The sequence below is a fragment of the Hypomesus transpacificus genome, chromosome 11, assembly GCF_021917145.1.
Source record: "Hypomesus transpacificus isolate Combined female chromosome 11, fHypTra1, whole genome shotgun sequence".
NCBI lineage: Eukaryota > Metazoa > Chordata > Actinopteri > Osmeriformes > Osmeridae > Hypomesus > Hypomesus transpacificus.
The window spans coordinates 7,416,583-7,440,365 of NC_061070.1; the positions used below are offsets into that span (position 1 = coordinate 7,416,583).

Here is a 23,783-nt window from a genome sequence, read left to right on the forward strand (position 1 = left end):
ATGGGGAGATGCTAGTCTGTCTGCTTCTGCCCCCCAGAGGGTGTTTGAGGGGACTGGGACCTTGTTTGGGACTAGAGGAGAGAGCATATTCATCACTGGATTCACTGGAGGTGGCTGGCAGTTGGGTGTCCAAAGGCTGGCAGTGGTAGCCAACTTGGCTTTGCTGGGGGGGTACGTCACTGGTGATGTCATGTCTGTGCTCTTCTGATGTAATATCCTCTAATCTATGGTTTTCCCTTCTCCAGGGGTGTATTTTAGGAGTTCTTCCAGCATCCACCCAAACCAACTGTGTCTCCTCAACCGGTGAACAGGTTCTGCTTGTAAACTTTGGCCCCAGTTGGTCCTGGTTGTTGTCAGCGATGACATCATCAGTATCAGAACAGTTTTCAAAAAAGGGAGAAGGGCTGAGTCTGGAGGCCTTTTCTCTCTCTGTCTCTGAGTGTTCACACACTGAGAGAGTGTCATAATCCAGGTCTAATGTCTGTGACACTGTGAACTTGCAGTGTGAAAATGGATGGCCATGGTGATCCATGGAGTGGTGGATCTGCGAGGAGCTGTGCATATAGTTTCCCTTTTGCCCTCTTGTTTCAGACTGAGGAGAGAGTAGATACTCACTGCCCAACTCTGAACAGACAACAGACTTTGCTTGCACTGCCTGGCCTGGGCTGTGTGACCATATTGAACCTAAAGATGCTCTTTGACCCTTATTGCAATAGGCTGGTTCCTCTCGAGCACCCATGGTAACCTCCTGCAAACCGAATTGTCTCTTTCTGGCTGATGATGATTTACTGTGTTTAGATTGTTGCTTGCGAAACCCAGCGTCATCCTCCCCATCCCTCTCCAAATCAGAGCTGTGGAGACGGTGTTGTTGCCGGCTGGCCTGCTGTCCCGTTTCTATCCTATCATGAGAAGTTGTAAGATAATCCAGAGGATGTTTTTCTGACAGGAATTGAGGTTTCCCTGCCATGCGGCTGTGACAGATGACTGGGACCACCTCACAGCTCAGTGGAAACAGGGGCCAATGAGAAGAACACACTTCTTCCTTCCTGCAAGGCTGCTGACCAGAAACACATTTCATCTTCAAATTTTGATGCTTGTCACCTGGAAGAAAGAATAGTTGTAGAAATCAGGGGCGGTATTTCTAAAGAATCTCAACTCCTTTAAAAGGCACATATAATCAAATTATCTACACTTCTGATCTGTTTTGTGAATGTCAGCTGACCATGTAGAAAGCTTCTCATAATGTATGGTGTATTCCAAGAAAGTGTACTGTATACATACATATTTAGATACATTTGCATTATAATATTATGGCTTGTACTTTACCATCAACAATCCATTCAGGCTCAGCACATTTGGCAGACTGGTGTGCTGTATCCAGTCTCATTCTCAGAGAGAGCTGCAGTTCCTCCATCTGCAGATAAGTGGCAGCAGACAGCAGGGAGAGGTTCTGGTGTGTAGGAGGAAGAACCCCAGTGTAAATGTAATCCAGCAGAGACTCCAGAACCTCCTTTGTAAGACAGGGGACCTGCAGGTCCAGCAAAGCACCTGTAGTTGGCAGAAGGGATGCCAGAATGGGACTGGAGGCTGCCAGGATGTTCTTGTGTGCCAGGTAGAGTCCACCTGGACCTAGTTGAATGGATGGGCGGATCACACAGTCACAGAACTGGCCCTCTATTCTCTGGCAGTTCATTCTCCTTAGCAGGTTCATAGCATGCGAATTGACAGTTGCCACCTGTAATAGGATCACAAAGAGATAGATGAAACATAACTTAAGTGACCTCCATGTAAAATAAATGGACAGTCACAAGTTTTGTATAGCTGTAAGCCAAGTTTTCAGAATAGATTCATAGACCTCATGAATGTCATTTACATTACATCTATGAATGTAAGTCTTTTGAACTGCTGTTTTGAGTCTAATGAACTGGCATTGGATTTATACAGGATATGATTAAGATAATAGACCTGCAAACAACTTGATTATCATCACATTGTATAATGACAGTCACATAAAATTACTGCCTATTCACGCGTTAACATACATCGATATTTTACTCTCATTAAACAAAGTGAATCCGAATTTGCTTACACTCATAGGGAATCCTGACGAGTGAAACAAGACCATCGAATCCTCGAATAAATTGAAATGTAAAAGAAGCGTTGGTGTCTAGTTGGCGGCTGGTGTCCTGTGTTCTCATTCACTATCACATGCCTTTCATTGTACGAGCCCGACGTGCTGACTGCCAACCACCTGCTTAATGGGGAGTCCCAGCTGTGACGTAAAAGTCTCCATGTCAATGTATGGGGTAAACCCATCCAGATTGGTGGTCTCGGGTTGCTCGACCTGCGCAAACCTCCCTGTGACGCTTTGTTGATAAACCTATTTAAGTCATTGCTACCACGTGTTCGTCACATCCTCGCCGCTGTACACTTTCTAAAGTTACAGCTCTTGAGTGTGTGTGTGTGCCATATGGAAGGCAGTTTGTGCCAAACCTCCCAATTTATCGTTTGTGTACAGACAGCATATTTAAAGATGCTGTAAAGCAAATTCCATGATTTGCTTCTCAGTACATTATATAGGTGTGAAATGAGTTCCTGAAAGCATGTGCAAAGCGCGAAAACTTTGTCGCACTGAAATGTGTAGTTAGACCGTTGAACAGTTTCTATTCCTTTCTCAGCTCAGGTTTTGTCTAGGCGGAGCCAAAACCCGACACAGCGACTCATCTACGTCACGGGTGCATTCTGTTACTCAGCTAGTATTATGCAAAGACAAAGTAATTAACTCATAAAACACTCAGAGACTGCAGGTAGGTCTGTTCTGATATCTGCAATTGATTTAGGTTGTTGTTGTTGCTGTTGTTGCTAAATTAAAAAGAAATCAAGGGGGCGGAGCTTCAGCTCCTTCAGGCGACACCCCCCCGCCCCCCCCCCCCCCCCCCCCCCCCCCAGTCTCAAGCAGCGAAGACTTTCTCATGATTTCAGAGCCTAATTTAACATACTTGTCTGTTTTTTTCATTCCAATTTGGATGGGTGGTTAACAACACATTCTTCTGTGGTGTGATGAACTTAAAACTCATTTTCAATTCCACTTTACAGCATCTTTGACCATGTACAGATGACATAAATTGATGCTGAGACCAACATAGCCACCCCCCTTTTGACGTAATGTCTGCGCAAGGCTGTACATGATCCTACTTCGATCTTGTGGGTTCTTACGTTTCATTTAGTTTTTGGGAAAGTCCCAGAAAAATTTAAATAAATTGAGGTTTTGGCACAAACATCCTTCCATAGGCTCCTGTGCCTACCACAAGGCAATCACTTTGGAAATAGGCTGCAACCACTGACCATAACCCACTTCGGAAAACCAGGATTAATAACAACTCTCAAGTGTTTTTTAAGTTACTCATGAATCTTTTCGACAGCATTCTGCTGCCTTCATAAAAAACTGCTTAAAAGTAGGCATATATTTACAAAATACAACATGAAGCTGCGCTACTGAGTGATTTCGAATTGAAGCAAAAATATTTAAGAGGATCTACCTCAGAGTGGTTCTAAGAACCAGCCCTTTTTAACTCCCTGACGAAGGCTTGATGCCGAAACGCGTCAGGGTTTCTTTAACACCACTATGCATGAGGCATTTCAAATCTTTTCAAAGAGAATGCTTTTGTGTTTCCTTGCATTTATATTTTTGAAGCAGGCTCATGTCTACAACACCAAGGTCAATCATTTTAGTTTAAATTACATTACCGGTACTTGTTTTCAAAACATAGACCGTGGCGGCTGGGGGTGTAAGGCTGGAGGAGAGACTTGATGTAGTCGGGTGCAGTCCGCCATACCACTTGGACCTATATAAACGTGGCAAAGCCTATTCTCTAAGTATTTTTTAAATAAATACATAAGTAATACATCGCATAAAGGTGAATGACTGAAACAGCGTGTTGGTGCAGATCCAAGGCTTGGCGTTTATATTTTACTTTAGGCATAGGCAGGGGTGGTTCTACACGGGGGCCTACAGGGTTCAGTGCCCCTGTAAACATTTCCTTGGCCCCCCCGAGCTGACTGGATAAAAAAATGGATTGAATTTTTAAATACAATTTGTTCCCGTTTTTTTATGTGCCCCTCTGATTTAACACTGGCCCTCCCTTGGCCCACCCAGTAAAAATTGGCTAGAACCGCCACTGGGCATAGGCTATTCGAGTATTTAAAGTAGGCCCGTGTCTATTAAAATAACATTTCATTAAAAACAGAGTGGTAACTGTGGTGAGCAGGTTTTGCTATGTAATGAGTGCACATGCGCAAGCGTACAGACTGGAAGTTAAGCCAATTAAACGGTCAACCTTATACAATGGTCTCTGGTCCATTCTTTATTAGAAGTACTATAAAGTACAATACAGTAACAACTGGCCTATATGCCATCTACTAAACAGATCCCAAGGTGAACTGGGCGGCTGTATGCCATACCCACCGAGCTTAAACTGCCTGTCTGCCGTAGTCGGCTGCCCCTGCCCCTGACTGACAAGGCTACGTGCGGTTCCGAACTCCCCGCCATACCTCACGTAGGCTAAATGGTCAGCTGAGCTGAGGGTCCCCAGCTAACACATGACGTTGCGGCAACGTTGCCAGTAAGTGCTCAGTTGGTAACCCGCGACGTTACCTTCTGGCAACGTCGTGGCAACGTCGTAGCAACGTCGTAGCAACGTTATAAAGGGAATGTTGCCAGTTGGTCCCATGGGCAACGTTGCCACGACGTCGTACCTTGGTCCGCTGGTAACGTCATTTTTAGGTCCGTGGGCAACGTTGCCGCGACGTCGTACCATGGTCGGCTGGTTACGTTATTTTTTGGTCCCATGGACGACGTTGCCGCGACGTAAAAAATAAAACTTGAAAGTGTTCACCTTCATGTCATTTTTGAGTAAGTTGAACAACATATTTTAATTTCATATCAACTATATACAATTGTTTTTCTAACTAGCTTCACTCTTTTTTGTGTGGAAAGTTAGGCTTCTTACAATGTTCAAATTAGGAAGGCAATTATATAAGACAATTTCGAAGAGATTTTGCAGGGGCATCTTTTGTTTTTTGTATGTTCTTTTATTGGAAATGTACAAACCATACATTGCTACGTTGATACTCTTAGTACATGAAAGCTACAGAACATAAACAACATGGCATAATAACATCGTAATCAAAAATATACATTTATAATAGGGTGCAGGGGCAAAGAGTATAGAAGCAATGTAAGTTCTTTAAAGAACTGAATTGGCAGTATTTTGCCCGGAAATACGCAATCGTCGTGGTAATCTTCCTTTCCGGTCAGGGCAACAGGTAAACAAATACAAATATCTGCAGTGTAATATAACATGTATTCTCTATGCAAAAGGCCCAAATGTCCATGGCAACCAGAAGACCCATAAAGGTTGGATCTTTTTTTAAATGTTTGTCAGACTGTACTTGTATAAATGCCATAATTTCATCAATTGTCACCCATCTTGCAGCGATAACCTTACCGACTCCACCACTACCAACACTACCAACATCCCATCGTAGGTTATTCCAGAATCTCAATAATCAACAGTAATTAAACATTTTAACACAGTTGTACTATCAATATGCTAATACTTTTTGCATAAACTACATTACACTTTCATTTCTCTATTTATCCTACCACCGTCACACGGCCTGGCGTGTCCCTATTAAATAATGGTAAGTTGATGAATGACCGTATAATCGTATGAGCCATGGCAACCCTAAAGGCAATGTTTTGAAGCAAAAGCATGAACTTTTACATCACCAGATGCCATACACCCAGGCGTTATTTCTGGAGTGGTGGAGGAGAACCCATTAAGGGGCCGAGAAAACACCTGGCAGCCCGGCAAGTTGAAATATAAGTCTAAAAAAATACTAAAAGCTTTTCAATAGCATTGAATGCATAAAATGCATACCTAAGTTGTTCTGATTGTGGCGGGGGGGAAATGTATTTGTCAAACAACACATGTTGTCATACTAATGCTTTTATACCCCATTCAGCTCTTCCATCTTGGGGAAACACAGTTTCAAAAAATTCAAGGTAACATTTGTTAAATATATAAATGTTACATCTAGAAGAATCACAGTGTATGCCAATCATGTAAAATCATTTTACATTTCCTGGAGTAGACACGTTACAGGTGATCCTGCTGAAAATGGAGACCCTGGAGGAGAACCAGAGGGAGGCTCTCCTCTTCAGGAGAGCACAGGGCGGACAGGACAGCAGTGTGCTCGACCTTGGGGTCTCCCAAACTTTGGAAGAACTCCAAAACATCGAGGAGCGCCTAACTGTGCTGGAGTTCCTAAAGAGAGTGGTAGGTGTTTGGAGATGCCAGGAACTATGACTTACACGCAGCGTGCGACATCATTTTAATTATAGTAAACAATTCAGCAATGTCTTGTAATATTGTACCTACCTTGTTGATTCTGGTTGATATCCTAGATCCACCATCTGAGCCTCATTGGTGGCTCCAGCCCTGGAGAGTGTGCCCGGAGGGTGATGCGGGCTATGGCCACCAATGAGGTGTGGAGCAGGTACAGCCTCAGGGGCAAAAAGGGGAAGCTGCCACTCCTCGGCACAGCCCTAAGTACAACAATTAAACGTGAGTCTAACCACTCGTTTCTAAAAAGGATCATCACATGTCCCATAACCACAAGCTACGTAAAAGTAAATAGATCACAGGCAAATAACTATCACGTCCATTACCAACTTGAATTCCGATTACATGTGCTAGTGGTGAAGTAGGCCTACAGTAGTTAACTACCTGTAATGTAGCTAGTTGGCTAGTTAATCTTGGTTAGTTATTGATGAAAATCATGCATTAATTTCCGGATCTGACATAAATAATTCTTACACTTTCAAATCATTGTCATATCAGAATTGCAAAAAAATAATAGAAAATATGTATCTTACCTGGCTGACCACAGCATTCAACGTTCAAATTGGTGCTGACAAGTTCATGACTTCTAATTGCAGATGCTGTGTTGAAGTGGCAGCCCGGACTGGGGGAGAAGGCGGTGGAGCTCCTGATAGGGGACATGCTGAAGCATGCCCCGGCAGCCCATTTTAAACAAGCCAGGTGAATGACTCATGATTGCAGCTTCCATATCCAACCTGTCACATGGCTATGTGACAAACTAGAATCACATATCTTTCTGAAGATGTATGTTATTTTAGATGTGTTTTTTTTTAAATGACTTGTGTAGCCCCTTTCACGTGTGCACGTTGATAGGACACTAACTTATTTTGTGCTTCATTGTCAGGGCCAACAGACAGGAAGTGTAGCGCTGACTGGAAGATTTTAATTATGTTTTTGCACTTTTTGTTTTGCAGTGTTTGTTTTTTGCACTTTGTTTGTTTTGCAGTGTTTGTTTTTTGCAGTGTTTGTTTTGCTGTGTTTGTTTTGCAGTGGCACTTTTATCCCGTATGTACATATTATGGCCATTTTAGTTTATTTTAAATGTTACATGCATACTTTGTGCATTGTCATTTTAGCAGATGCTCTTATCCAGAGCAACTTACAGTAAGTACAGGGACATTCCCTGGAGGAAAGTAAGGTGAAGTGCCTTGCCCAAAGACACATCATTTGGCAGCCTTCTGATTTAATAGCCTGATTCCCTAACCGCTCAGCCATCTGACTCCCTTTTAGTGTAGGTAGAGCACATATTTAAGATTCCTTTATGTTGAATGTATATACCTTCCTGCCAAAGTAAATTCCTTGTCTGTGCAAACTTTCATGGCGAATTAAACACTTTCTGATTCTGAAATGCTGCCTCGTTTATGATTTAGCTTGAGTCAGGCTACACATCACACACATATTCCTCAGAACGTTGGCTATCTATTATACCAAAACAAGTAGCCTTCTGGGCAAATGAGGTCTGCATATGAAATATGTTACTTAATATTTAAGTAAATCATTAACGTCGCAGTTACGTACTAGCAACGTCACAAAATTACGTTGCTAGGAGGTCGCGGTTACGGACAGGCAACGTCGGATAATAACGTTGCCACGACGTTGCGATTACGGACTGGCAACGTCACAAAACAACGTTGCTAGGAGGTCGCGGTTACCGACTAGCAACGTCAGAAAGTTACGTTGCTAGGAGGTTGCGCTTACGGACTGGCAACGTCGGAAAATAACGTTGCCACGACGTTGCGGTTACGGACTGGCAACGTCACAAAACAACGTTGCTAGGAGGTCGCGGTTACCGACTGGCAACGTCGGAAAATAACGTTGCGACGACGTCGCGGTTACGGACTGGCAACGTCACAAAACAACGTTGCTAGGAGGTCGCGGTTACCGACTAGCAACGTCAGAAAGTTACGTTGCTAGGAGGTTGCGCTTACGGACTGGCAACGTCGGAAAATAACGTTGCCACGACGTTGCGGTTACGGACTGGCAACGTCACAAAACAACGTTGCTAGGAGGTCGCGGTTACCGACTGGCAACGTCGGAAAATAACGTTGCGACGACGTCGCGGTTACGGACTGGCAACGTCAGAAAATTACGTTGCTAGGAGGTTGCGGTTACGGACTGGCAACGTCGGAAAATAACGTTGCCACGACGTCGCGGTTACGGAATGGCAACGTCGGAAAATTAACGTTGCCGCAACGTTGCGGTTACGGACTGGCAACGTCACAAGATGACGTTGCGGCAACCTACTGGCGCCCCACAGATGCACGGTCCCGCAACGTCGCCAAAGACGTTGCGGCAACGTATGTTTGGTCAACGATTGACGTTGCGGCAACGTAAGGGCAACGTAACTGTGTTAGCTGGGTCTCCCCCTGTAGAGTTTGGTAGAATGCTGAGCTACTCTCTTATTCTAAAGCTATCCTCGTGATGAGTGTCAGGCACTTTTTGTAATGGCAGTGCCACCATCTAATAATAGCTCTCTGTACAACCAACTTAAAAACACTGAATAAGGGGCAGTTCTTCAGTGATTTGGTGTAGCTTCGTTTTTCATTTCGTGTTTTCGTTATAAACGTTTATAGAATTATTCAAATGTAATTTTTGGTATTGTTTAAGAAGACTTTAACAAGGCAAATTTATTTCTCAAATGTAACGAATGTCCAATATTGTCCGGAGACGTATATTATCCTTGCAGGTCACTCAACCATTGTCCTTTCCGTATCATTGGTCGGCAGTACAGGTAGCACAACGTGGAGTTCCATTGGATGTTAAATAAGGGTTGTGGCTACGTAACCAATTACAACACACTATTTGTCACCATTCAGTTCAGATCAAAGGTCAAGGTGGGACTACTCACTGCATAACAGAAGTAAAGGCGACAGACACCTGCTTTTGAGTTACACGTCTGTGTTTTTGCATAGCTCGAAAATCAGATAAATGGCAGCCTATAAATTGGTGCTGATTCGGCATGGGGAGAGTAAGTGGAACCAGGAGAATCGATTCTGTGGCTGGTTCGATGCCGATTTGAGCGAAACCGGAGAACGGGAGGCAAAGCGTGGAGGACAGGCCCTGAAAGGTGACTTCTTATTCTTTCAGAACGTTTGCTCAAAAAGCTAGTGCCTTCTCCTTCTTGTTCACAAAGCGGAACGAAATGCATTGCTTGGCATCATGTATCCAGCGATTAAACTCTTACATTGCAATGAATGAAGACAACATTTAGTTCTACATGGTTGGAAAGGCTACGTGCAACGCACACTAACTTATGGATTCGATAGGAATGATAAACACACGATTTAACCAATTGCCTGAGATAAATGTTTCGTTCCATCTATTCATGCAACGTTTATCACGATGCCGTAGCCCGCGTCCTTTCTAATGTGTTCCAATATGAGCACTACTCCCCTCCTCTCAGCTGTCAACACAGCTCACTTTTGGAAGCGTGACTGACGTAATACATTCCTGGCCACTACTTCATGAATGCTAAATCCAAACTATGTTTGGCTCAACAAAATCAATATGTGAGCGTTTTATGTGAGTAGTATGGATGTGTGTGAACGTTTCAGAAGTGAATGTGTACGTGTTTCATGTGTTCGTGTAACAACAGCGAAATTTTTAATAACAGCGCCTCACAAGTGACACCAATCTAGTGTATGCTTTCTGTCTTTTCTGCTGGACCCCCTTCATATTCAACAATGTAACATTAGACATGCAAGATACTTCTGACAGTCATTACTTTGCTAATCTTTTCTGGACATTACAAGATGCTGGGTATGAGTTTGATGTGTGCTACACCTCCGTCCTGAAACGGGCCATCAAGACTCTGTGGTTGGTTCTGGACAGTATCGACCAGATGTGGGTGCCGGTCTACCGGACCTGGCGCCTGAACGAGCGTCACTATGGTGGCTTGACTGGACTGAACAAGGCTGAGACGGCCGCCATGCATGGAGACGCACAGGTTAAGATCTGGAGAAGATCTTTTGACATCCCTCCTCCCACCATGGATCCAGACCATGATTTCTACACAGTCATCAGCAAGGTGAGACATCTTCTATACTATAATGAAAGGAATCTGTGTGTGTCTGTCTATCTGTGGGATTATATTGGGATTATAGGCAACAATTATTTTGCGAACCAGGCAAGATTTAGATTTAACAGTTGTCGTTTTCAGAACCCAAAGATGTGCAGTCCCACGTTTGACGTTGTTTGGATATGCGCTTTGAGATCCACATTATAACTACTGTGTATAATCTATAAAACCAGAACACTCAATGAAAAATACAAAAGCCATCGTCACAACCTGTGTACTGACAGAGGGCCTGTTGTAGAGGCTTATTTATCACAGAGGAGAGGGGAAGTTTAAAGTTCAAAGCTCAGGGAGGTTGAGATTGATTGGGTAAAGGTTTCTCTGTATTGACAGGGTCTTGTTCAACAACTTGTATTATGATAAAGATTTGCCTGAGATCTGTTTAGGACCGTCGCTATGCTGAATTATCAGAGGAGCAGCTTCCTTCCTGTGAAAGCTTGAAGGACACCATTGCCAGGGCACTGCCCTTCTGGAATGATGAAATTGCCCCAAAGATCAAACAGGGGAAGAGGGTGCTCATAGCTGCCCATGGAAACAGCCTCAGGGGTATTGTTAAGCACCTGGAGGGTAAGTGCTTCCTCTCAAAGCTAAGTATTTAGAAGTTGACTCATTCTGTCACACAATGCATATTTTTACTTTGGTGGGAGCACTTCTCCTGCAGTAACTCCATAACACGGTGCTGAATAGAGGGGGATAATAAAGGGGAACTGATGTCAATGTCTGTGCTGCCATCTACAGGTATGTCAGAGGAGGCCATTATGGAGCTTAATCTGCCCACAGGCATCCCCATTCTCTATGAGTTGGACAAGAACCTGAAACCTGTCAAACCCATGCAGTTCTTGGGTGATGAAGAGACCGTACGGAAAGCTATGGAAGCTGTTGCTGCCCAGGGGAAGGCAAAGAAGTAGAAAGGGATAAATAATACCAGTCTGTGCCACAGGGAATAGATAGACATTATACTTAACCATAGATGAGTTTGCTATTCCATAATCCATACCGTGTTTGGAAACTTCAACACGCAAAATGTAATTATTCTTTAAGCGTAGATGAAGAATGCAGTATTAGTGTTATTCTGGATACAATTGCAAAACAAATGCTAGATGATGTCACACAAAACAATACACATGAACAGCACTGACTCACTCCCACAGTTATCTGAGCTTGGTTGTGATTTGAGGAGTGTCATAGGCTAGTGAATCCCTCTCTAATGTTCCCTTCTTGGACGGTGCTGTGCTTTGTGCACATGTAGTGTTATGTGCTGTTTTTTTTTCATCTCTATTTTTATGTCTGGATATGTCTGTCTATAGCGTTTTATGGGACCAGTCAAAATTGCTGCTAAAACAGGATTATCGATACAGTGGACTAGCTCTATCGCATGTATCAATACTGTGGTTCCAGTCAGCCGTTTCTGTGGAACTGCATACTTACCTGCCTTCTTTCCCAGCCTACAGGACCAATATTTGTGTTTAAATAGCCAGTGGGATTTCTGTGAATCCCTGAAACCTGAATTCGGGTGTCCCTTTCAATTCCTTTGATGCCAATAAAAAGCTTGATTTGAATATTTTGTATTAAAGTAATTTATAGTGTATCAAGAAAATGGACTCTGAATTAAGTTTGTATTTGAAAATGATGAGTACTGAGATAGCAAGGTGACATTCAATGTTAAAATTCCATCAGAATCATTGTTTTGGTTGAGGTTGAATATCCAATTGGTGCATTTCCATTACATTTAATGCGCACATTCATGCTCCTCAGAGGATGATTCCTGTTAATTATGTGACCTAGAACTAATGCAGTCTAATATGACAGCTTTGCAATAAGTCTTCCCTTCATGAATTTATACAATGTTCATTTTTGTTTAAATTGTTTTAAGACAGGTTCAACTGTCTGATCATTTGGGGGATGTACACTCTTGAAACTAATATGTTAAGTGTCCTAATTAATAGGCCTATCAAATCACCAGATAACTGTAGCCACACTCCCTCACCTCCGTTTGAGTGAGAAGAGCTGCTAAAGCCAGGGACCTCTACTCTTCATTAAGGTAAATTCAGAATAATGAAGTAAAGGTTAGAATCTTTATAATTTACACTGCCGTGTTTTATTAGAAAATAATACGTACGTGGGATTGTGACAGGTGTTATATACTGAAAATACCATCTCCAATCGACTGATTGCAGTCTACTGAAGAGATCTCAATTTGTCACCATGTGACATTATCGAACATGGATAGGATTTGTTTTAGGATTGGTTTCCTACCTGTCTGGCCAATGTTGGAATTGGAGGCTTCAATCATGCCAGTAGGAACCTCAATCATACCAGCAGGAGCCTCAATCATGACAGTACAGGCCAGAATTAATGACTGCAGGGGCCTCAAGCATGACTGCAGGGGCCTCAAGTATGACTGCAGGAGCCTCAATCAGGACTGCAGGGGCCTCAAGTATGACTGCAGGAGCCTCGATCACAGCCATAGGTGCCTCAATGATGGCAGTGGAAACCTCTGTGATGGCAATAGGGCCCTCAGTGATGGTAGTAGGGGCAACCTCAATGAGGGCAGTAGCCGCCTCAGTGGTAGAAGTAGGGGCCACAATTATGTCAGAATCAGCCTCAATCATGGCAGTAGCAAATAACTTATACCCTACAACTTGTACCCTACAACAAGTAGTCCTTTGAAGTATAATTAAACTGTATTAATCAATTACTAAATATTTAAAACATGCACCACTGTCACTTAGTTTAAATACTTGAGCAGCCCAGCTAACACATTTACGTTGCCCTGACGTTGTCGCAACGTCACGCGATGACCAAACATACGTTGCCGCAACGTTGCGGGACCGTGCATCTGTGGGGCGCCAGTAGGTTGCCGCAACGTCATCTTGTGACGTTGCCAGTCCGTAACCGCAACGTCGTGGCAACGTTATTTTCCGACGTTGCCAGTCCGTAACCGCAACCTCCTAGCAACGTAATTTTCTGACGTTGCCAGTCCGTAACCGCGACGTCGTCGCAACGTTATTTTCCGACGTTGCCAGTCGGTAACCGCAACCTCCTAGCAACGTTGTTTTGGGACGTTGCCAATCCGTAACCGCGACGTCGTGGCAACGTTATTTTCCGACGTTGCCAGTCGGTAACCGCGACCTCCTAGCAACGTTGTTTTGTGACGTTGCCAGTCCGTAACGGCGACCTCCTAGCAACGTAATTTTGTGACGTTGCTAGTCCGTAACTGCAACGTCAACAATTTACTTAATTATGAAGTAACCTATATTTCATATGCAGACCTCATTTGCCCAGAAGGCTACTTGTTTTGGTATAATAGATAGCCAACGTTAGGAGGAATATGTTTGTGTGATGTGTAGCCTGACTCAAGCTAAATCATAAACGAGGCAGCATTTCAGAATCAGAAAGTGTTTTAATCGCCATGAAAGTTTGCACAGACAAGGAATTTACTTTGGCAGGAAGGTATATACATTCACCATATAGGAATCCTAAATATGTGGTCTACCTATACTAAAGGGGAGTCAGATGGCTGATCGGTTGGGGAATCAGGCTATTAAATCAGAAGGTTGCCAAATGATGTGTCCTTGGGCAAGGCACTTCACCTTACTTTCCTCCAGGGAATATCCCTGTACTTACTGTAAATAAGAGCGTCTGCTAAAATGACAATGCACAAAGTATGCATGTAACATTTACAATTAAAAAACTAAAATGGCCAAAATATATACATACGTGATAAAAAGTGCCACTGCAAAACAAACACTGCAAAAAAAACACTGCAAAGAAAAAAACACTGCAAAACAAACACTGCAAAACAAAAGTGCCAAACAAACAAAGTGCAAAAAATGAATTAAAATCTTCTTCCAGTCCCCGCTATGAGTTCTGTCTGTTGGCCCTGACAAGGAAGCACAAAATAAGTTAGTGTTCGATTAACATAATCGCACGTGTGAAAAGGGGCTATACAAGTCATTAAAAAAATCACATCTAAAATAATATACGTCATCAATTAAAATATTATGTGATTCTAGATTTGTGTCATAGCCATGTGAAAGATTGGATATGGAAGTTGCAAACATGATTCATTCACCTGGCTGGTTTTGAATGGGCTGCCGGGGTGTGTTTGAGTGTTTCCTCTATGCGGAGCTCCACCGCTTTCTCTCCCAGTCCCGTCTTCTACTTCATCACAGCGTCTGGAATTAGAAGTCATGAACTTATTGTCAGCACCAATGTGAACATTGAATGCGTGTAAGCCATAGTTTGTGGGATCTCCAAACACTTACCGCTCTCTTTCGCAACTCCAGCACCTTAAGGCGCTCCTCAAGGTCTTGAAGTTCAGCCTGTGTTTGGGCCACCTGTAGGTCCATCACTGGCACCTTTTCAGTGTGTCTGCCCTGTGGTCGCCTGAACAGGAGAGCCTCTCGCTGTTTCTCTTCCAATGTCTCCATCTTCCGGAGCATAACCTGTAATGTGTCTGTAATTAAAGACAAGTAAAACAAGTTTACAAGAGTTTGCATGATTGGCATACACTGTGGTTCTTCTAGATTAGCTGTAACATTGATGTACATAACAAATGTTACCTTGATTGGTCTTTGCCTAAGATGGTACAGCTGAATGGGGTATACAAAGCATTAGTAAGACAACATTTGTTGTTTTGACAAATATGTTTCCCCCCACGATCAGAACAACTTAAGTATGCCTTACAATTAGGTATGCCTTACAATGGCAATGGTATGAGTATTTTTTTGAGTGTCTTATATTTGCACTTGCCTGGCTGCCAGCTGTTTTCCGGGGCACCCTATGGGTTCTCCTCCACCAGACCAGAGTTGACACCTAGAGGTATGGCATCTGGTGATGCAAACGTTTTAAGTCATACTTTTGCTTCAAAGCATAGCCTTTAGGGTTGCCATGGCTCATACAATTATTGTCACTGTTATAAACGGTCATTCATTACTTTACCATAATTTCCAAGGGACACAGTACTTGTGATGGTGGTCGGATCACCTGTACAGAAATGAAAGTGGAATGTAGTTTACGTACATAGTAGCCTATTAGTATATTGATATTGAAGAAGCATCGCACATATGTGATCGTTCGAAAGCAGGGCCCCACAGCGTAGCATCGCACATGTGTGATTCTGAACATTCCAACCAACTATTTTCCGATGGGCAGAAACTATATGATAAACACTACAGTATGGCTTCAAAATGTACAATTAGTAGGCTAACAAGTAACACTAGCAAGTAGTAGCATTGGTACGAGTATTATCTTAGGTTGCTAGGTAACGGAAGCTAATTAAAGCTACATACCTTCCGTTTTGGAAAAATAACTCACGTACTCTGGTGAAAGTGTCTGAAATATTTAGAACTCACGCATCTAAAGGTTAAAACTAATAAACTCATCCAAAAACAAATGTCATGTACAAATTGGAAGAATTAGTGACATGATACTTTTACAGACGCCATTGCTGTGCATGCCATGACCGACTGTGAACGTGATCAGCCACGCGCTAGCGTCTTTGAAAATTCAGGGCTAGCTAGCTAAATAAACTATTTTGGGACAAGGTTTTCTAACAGTTCTGAACGTTTATTTTCACTGATTCTTTTGAGGGTGATTTTTGAGACTCTAAACTTTGATAACATGTATGCATTTTCAGTATTTCAAAATAACTTTCTGGAGGGTTTAACCTAGCTAGTGAAATTCTAACGTAAACAATGTGAATCTGATATAACGCTATAAACAACTCAATTTCAAACCTATATGCCCCATCCAATTTCTAAAAATATGTTTATATATTTAAAACTATGTCTGTAAAGAAACTCACCTTTGAAGTAACTTATTTCCAGGTAAAATCCATTGTGTGAAAGACGGTAGGACCCCGGCAAAAACTGTTTAGGAAGCCCAGTTTCAGCTATGCCTTGAAATGGGCATGCGCAAAGTTGTTGCTCAGGGGCAGACTGAGGGGCAGGTTTGCTAAGGAAGAATGGTAATATTCTGTGATGACTTGTCTTTGAAAATGAAACTCTTAAGAGTCGCTTACCTTTTGGTCACATTTAACAATTTTGTAGGCCTATTACAAAACTATTGAAGCACAAATTTGCATTGTGTGTCATACAGCTTTGGTGTGCTATAGCCTACAAATAATGTTTGCTTAATCATGTTACTCATCACACATTGATTGCTTTTGTACATGTTTATAGTAAAGAATGAAAGACTCAATTATATTCCACATTCTGTCTTTTTTAATTTACGATATGTGTCTGCATATGAGAACATTGATGACCAACGACCTGCTGGGGCTGAGCAGCACATGAATTACATGCAGTGTCTACATTTATATATATAAACCACTATATTGCACTCACGATCCGTTGTCCTGTGACAAAAATAAGGTAACCAGCCGACCAAGGGACGACGTCGCGGCAACGTTGTCCACGGGTTTAAAAATAAGGTAACCAGCCGACCAAGGTACAACGTCGCGGCAACGTTGTCCACGGGACCAAAATTAACGTAACCAGCCGACCAAGGTACAACGTCGCGGCAACGTTGTCCATGGGACCAAAAAATAACGTAACCAGCCGACCAAGGTACAACGTCGCGGCAACGTTGTCCATGGGACCAAAAAATAACGTAACCAGCTGACCAAGGTACAACGTCGCGGCAACGTTGCCCACGGACCTAAAAATGACGTTACCAGCCGACTTGTACCCAACTTGTACACCCTACAACAAGTAGTCCTTTGAAGTATAATTAAACTGTATTAATCAATTACTAAATATTTAAAACATGCACCACTGTCACTTAGTTTAAATACTTGAGCAGGGCCATAAAGCACCCTTTTGTCACACTGGACCCACTTCATGAATGTTGACATTATTGTAAAATAGCTGGAAGATGAAAGAGTTTCTTGAATGCTGATAATGGTAATCATGTGGTAATAATAAACTTAAGTGAATTCACAAGTTAGACAAAATAGAATGTTGACATTCTTAAAGGTCACATGACATGAAAACCTCACTTTAGGAGGTTATTTAACATTAATATGAGTTTCCCTAGGCTGCCTTTGGTCCCCCAGTGGCTAGAATTTTCAATAGGTGTAAACCAAGCCCTGGGTGTTCTTCTCCGCCTTTGAGAAAATGAAGGCTCAAACGCTCTGTTTGAAAATCTGCTCCTTGTGACGTCACAAAGAGCCAGGCTACCGCCCTTCTCTCTGCCCTGCCTGCCCAGATAATCTGTCCCGCCCATGAAAAACTGAGCTACGATCTTGCAAAGGCAAGAGGGATATCGGTTTTTCCTGGAGAGACATCATGGCTAGTAAACGAACGAAGCATAACAGTTGCTCAGTGTTAAGATGTGCAAATCAAAAGTATTTTTTTAGTTCCTTCATCCAAGCCTCTGCACTACCAGCATCTAAATGTTATTTTCGCTGGAAATTCGCCGACGTCTGCGTCAAACATTTCAGCCACTACTGTTTCCTCAACTTGAGCCAACACAAAGCTGGCCTTGCTGAAATTAAATTCTGGATCATTACTAACTCTCCTTGGTCAAGCTACAAACCTTGGACAAGTAAGTTAACTAACGCTATATAATTTTGTTGCTTTACTGTATATGGTTAGCTTGCTACCCTTAGAATGTGGCGGTAACATTAGCTCTAACGGCTATGGTGTGTAGACTATCAAAGCGTTCATCATTGTTTAATGCATTTGGCTAAATGTTGTAGGCTAATTAAGTTGATTTCTATCAATGTTGAACATATTGAACTGATGAGAATAAGAAAATGGGAATATATGTGGTAAAACATTGTTTTCCCGTTGGGTCAGTGTTACAGGAACGTCTGGTTAAGCACCAAGTCACGCTAAACCCGACAGTTACGGTGCGTTCACACTGCCGACTTTTTTACCGCTCAGCACCGCCGGCCTTCCCACAGTGCACCACGCTCGGGGGCGTGTCAGACAGATTCATTCAGAGTTGTAGTTCTCTTAAATCACTGTTGTAGTTTGTATAATGTCATGGCAAATGTGCAGACAAAATACAACTTTTACACACATTAAGCAAAAATCCAACACGCATTCTAGATCTGACATGATCTTATCTACAGCACACAATAGGTTATCTTTTTCCACACTTTTTTTAGGCCGAGTGAAAGATTAAATGCCACCCGCACTCTATGGAACGGGGCTGGAAAAAAAGATGCATCAGACATAAACGTTGACATGTGACCTTTTATTATATTACTCGAAATCTCTGCAAATCAATCGCTAGATTATGACTTGCCACTACACTTTCACTGTATGGATAGCGAGTGGCTGCCAGCCAGCATTTCAGCGTTGAATGTCAATCGTGTGCCGGGTGAGCTAGCTAGATTATGCAGCTAGCACAGAAGAAAGTTACGTAATGTGAAGAAACTGAATTAAAGTACAAAATACAACACACCAGGGACGCCGACAACCTCAGCAACCCTGCGCCAGGCATAATTTTTTTTATGTCTCTGTAATCAAACACAGATGTATCATACAATACTGGGTATGAAGACATACATACGATGAGTTGCTCTTCCATCTTGAAATTGTCAAACCTAGAAATGTTTACCATGAGCAACAGTTACTACGTTACAAGAAACAAGAAACAAACCCGATTGGCCATTGCTGGCGTTTTCACGCTCCTTATTTACATAAAGTTGAGAAAAATCCAACTTTCGCCGCCCCGCTTGCCTTCCCACAATACCCTACGCGAGCGTCGACGCCCCGCTCGCCTTCCCACAATGCCCTACGCGGGCATCAATGCCTGGTTACATTGAAAATGAATTGGAAGCCGACGCCCCGCTCTGCCCACCCCGCTGCAGTGTGAACGCACCGTTAGTCTGACCCTGACCAGACTAGTTTTGCAGCCTAAGTTGCCATAGTAACCGAGTTCGAACTACGTTGAGCTAGCTTTATGGAACCGAATGAACTAGAAATGAGTCCGACTAACTGACATTAGTCTGGCTTATTAGGTAAACTCGCTTTATGGAACAGGCCTCAGGGTGATCAAATGAGAATGGCTAAATTCGAGGCATCTTACAGCAACGGGGGCTACGAGCCATTGCTATACATCCGTTGTAAACATTAGCGCATGTTGCCGCCCCTCTCCTCCTCATTAGCATTTAAAGCTACAGACACAGAAACAGCACGTTTTGAGGAAAGCTCATTGAGGGACTGCTCGTAGTGGCTGTAATTATGCACAAAGGCTGAATTTCAGGAAAGATACTTCAGATACAGTAATAGGGAACCACTAAGGCCTATATAAAAGCATCCAAAAACAGCATATCATGTGACCTTTAAGTTAGGATGTGAAACTACAAGGTAGGGCCTACATTTCTTCATGCTTAAATAAAATAAAATATTTTCCTTACTTGTAGGTGTATTTTTAGAAGTTGTCCTTTTGAGGTCCTCAGCAATCTAGGTAAGGCTTGATGGCATCCCATAGTTTAACTTTTCTGTAAATAGGACTAGTTAGCTAGCTACTAATTTAATATCTAACAACATAAATCATGTTTGTGTGAAACCGGATACTGACAGAATGTATATTTTGGGCACATGGTGTATTATCTCAAATTCCTCAGAACTGTTTTCTTTGATGGTCATGATATATTTGATTGAAGTTAAAAAAAAGTGTGTTTCATGGTGCCATTTATTTCAGTTACCCAGTTAGTGCTGATATACGACTTCTTGCCAGAAATATTGTAACAACCTTTCCATCACTTCAGATGAAGATTAAGGAAGAAAATGAAGGATGAGGAAAAATGTAAGTGTAGAATAGGGTATGCTTCGTATTGTCTCAATAATATTTAAGCAATAAGTCCCAAGAGGGGCTTATTGCTTAAGGGGCTTAGAGGGGAGTTGTTAGGCACGACGCGAAGCGTATTTGCGTATTTGTTACTACAAATATTTTATATGGTTTCATCAATAAAAACAATTAGAAACAAAATAGTTTAATAAAAAACCGTAATTCTTCCGCTACTACAAAGTATAGTTCCTACATAAATAGTTGCCACGCAACAGCCAGACGGACTTCTTTGCCGTCTTTTTCAATTTGAAATATTCGATGCGCAGTAATATGGAATGTTAAAGAATGTTATGAGGACAACCTGTGAGATTTTGCTTGATTTTACAACGGCATGGAACGCGATATAGCCAATCACAATCAAGGATGGGAACAACCAGTTTTAGAACATTACTTTTATAGTACTTGTATTCTCTATATTTTTGGAGCATTGGTTTGGTTTGGTTGGTTTAGTACTTTTTTGCCAACAAATATAAATATACATAAATGATCAGAATCATGTTTATTGGCCAAGTACATTTTCACATAAAAGGAATTTTTCCTGGGTTTGGTTGCTTTCGATGTACTTAAACTGAAAAATATGCAGTATAACACGCGAAAAGTAGGCTACACTTCAAAATATCCATATATCATCTGACCAGATATCAATAGTTTGATCATCTGCCTTTAGTAGCTCCAATACCCGTCTAGACATGTTTACTGTGACTTTACGTCTCTAATCTATCTGATCTTGCTATGGCATAATGCTTGGCTGAACGTCCTGCCCTGATCCCGCCCTGATCCCGCCCTGATCCCGCCCTGATCCCGCCCTGAACCCGCCCTGAACCCGCCCCCTAATTAGCTTAAGGATGAAGAAATACAGAAATAAATGTACACAGAAATAAATACAGAAATAAATACAGACAGAAACAAATCTATCAACAAATATATTGCATACATAGAAATCATTTACAATTAATTTACTATAGTCTTTTATTTTCTACGTAAGTTATTTCTGTCTGTATTTATTTGCAAGAGTGCATTTGTAATAGTGTGTTCTGCATTTTTGTCATTATCAACAGCAAGTCCATCAGGCAAATCAACCGCCACATGGATGTAACCAGAGCTGTACTCCAACTTAAGAATCTCTTCATACCCTCATATTATTATTCATGTGTTGTCATTAAATGTAGGCTAACTTACAAACGAGTAGTTTGTTCTGCATCTTTATTTAATCTTGCCCTACTTATTCCTTTTTATTGAATCATCAATAACTGACAGCACACAAGGTAATTATGACCATGTAATGATAGAAATAGGAAACAGTTTAATAACATTTTATGCATGTGTAGTGCACAATGATTGAACCTCAAGGACTTGGTTGTGAAAGGCTACAGTACAACTACATGATAGTCAACATGACTATTCAAATATCAAATCAAATCAAATTTATTTGTATAGCCCTTTTTACACGCAAGCATGTCACAGAGGGCTTCACATGCGCCCATAGAACTGCCCCTCAACCAACCTAAACCCTCAAGGAAGACAAGGAAAAACTCCCAGAAAAACTCCCACCGGGAGAAAAAATGGAAGAAACCTTGGGAGGAGCAATTCAGAGAGGGATCCCCTCCTCCAGAGACGGTTGGTAAGAGAGAGGAGCAGAACACAAGCTAAACATAGTCATACAGTGTCAATGGGTTTTGAAACACCAAAATCCATTGTTCGGCTTTATAGACGTTGGATGGGACCGGGAAACTCGCTGTTGGCCGTCATGGAGACTGGATTCCGGGTGACGACCTGGTTCAGCGTAGGCAGACCGACGACCAAGCAGGTCCTGACATACACAAATATGTACACGTTATTTTAGTTTCTGCTATGAAAAGAGTGTAAAGGGTGACACAATCTTCAATCAGTCTTGGTCTTGCACCTAGCATCTTGGATTTCATAATGGTTGGGAGTGATGCATGGGGATGTATCGCATGCTCCAAATAAGGAGTCGTGATGTAGGCTACAGCTTCCCAGCTGATAGTGAGAGGAGAAAGAGGTGATTTGCTAAAGTCAACTGGAGCAAACTCAATATAACTCAATAACGACCACAATTAAAAGCATAGTAATTACAAAAATACTGTGGTTTAAATATAAGACAGCCCACTCCATCACATTTTCCCTCATCCAGTGGTCCCTCTTCCAGCTCTCTCTCATCCAGTGCTCTCCCATCCAGCGCTTCTTTAACTAGTGGTCTCCCATCCAGCGCTCCTTCGTCCAGTGGTCTGACATCCACCTCCAAGGCACTGGGCCTCCTTTTCAGCTCACATCAACCTCAGTAGCAATGCCAGACTGCAAGGGCCATAGACACACACACACACACACACACACACACACATAAACAGACAGTAAGCTGTAATGATAATCACATGATGGACTGAATGTTACAATGGTCTCTAACTCATAGTTTGCTTAGTAAACATTCACTTTATGAATAGATTAACCATGTTGTACTCTGTTCTTTGATGGTTCCTTGATACTGTATAATATCATCCAATTTCTTAATGTACCAACTCCCAGACTTTGATGCAAATAAGCGACCACAGTTATGGATTAATAATTAAATACAGCTTTCCTCTCACACAAACTTGTTGTAGGCGTTAGTTTCTCAATAAATATAAATAGTGCACTAAATTAGCTAGCTACACTTAACATTACATAAACAGGTCATCAATCACTTCGTAGCACATTGTTTTTCCTACGTTCTGGCTTCTACTGAACTGTACATTTCTAACTAGCATCAAATAAATCTCGGCACTTTAAGATACTGAAATGTTAAATATACCAAATGCCAGAAAATGGGCCAAGAACTAAGAACACATTCTTACCTTGGCACAGCTCCATCATACAATACCGTACAACTGTTCCTCAACGACGATGCTGCTGTGTTTGAAACTGATGCTAGCTCGCTCTAGTTCTAACTAGCCTACAGTACAGTACAGTACCATGAACGTAAAACCAATCAATTGACGCAACTCTTTATCTTTATGACTCTGCATGCAGATAAATGGTACAAATTGGTATCCAGAGCCTCAACGCGAAGAAGTAAAATAAATTGACTAGCACTTTTTTTAGCAAGGTTAGCTAGCCAAAACGCTAAAATCTCTGGCTATCTGTTGCGTGTTTGCAGTATTTTGTTTTGTAAGGTAGTCATAGAAACCCCAGGCATGGAAAGTCCATCTTCGCACTCTGATACCGATCAACCAATGGGGTTAAGGTGACACCGTGATATACATTGATTGACAGCTTACCTCATTAGCTTAAGGACAAGGAAATACAGAAATAAATGTACACAGAAATAAATAAATACAAAAATAAATAAATACTGAAATAAATGGTCATGTAAATAAATAAATATGTAATTCATATTTTTTCATACATTTATTTTCATATATTTACATTTTTTTATGTATAAATACATTTATTTATTC

General features: G+C 41.9%; 1 protein-coding gene and 1 long non-coding RNA gene across 2 annotated transcripts; one reads left to right on the forward strand and one right to left on the reverse strand.

The window, feature by feature from the left end:
* Positions 1-6,239: 6,239 nt before the first annotated feature.
* Positions 6,240-6,989, reverse strand: LOC124473336. Its single transcript, XR_006956718.1, has 3 exons — positions 6,941-6,989; positions 6,444-6,610; positions 6,240-6,329 (listed from the first exon to the last, which is right to left on the reverse strand). It is a non-coding gene; the product is annotated as an uncharacterized LOC124473336 (long non-coding RNA).
* A 2,274-nt stretch (positions 6,990-9,263) lies between these two features.
* LOC124473832 (phosphoglycerate mutase 1) lies at positions 9,264-12,090 on the forward strand. Its single transcript, XM_047029525.1, has 4 exons — positions 9,264-9,513; positions 10,199-10,473; positions 10,908-11,088; positions 11,260-12,090. Exons 1-4 carry the CDS (start codon positions 9,375-9,377, stop codon positions 11,427-11,429), a joined length of 765 nt encoding a protein of 254 aa, XP_046885481.1. The 5' UTR covers positions 9,264-9,374; the 3' UTR covers positions 11,430-12,090.
* Positions 12,091-23,783: the final 11,693 nt, after the last annotated feature.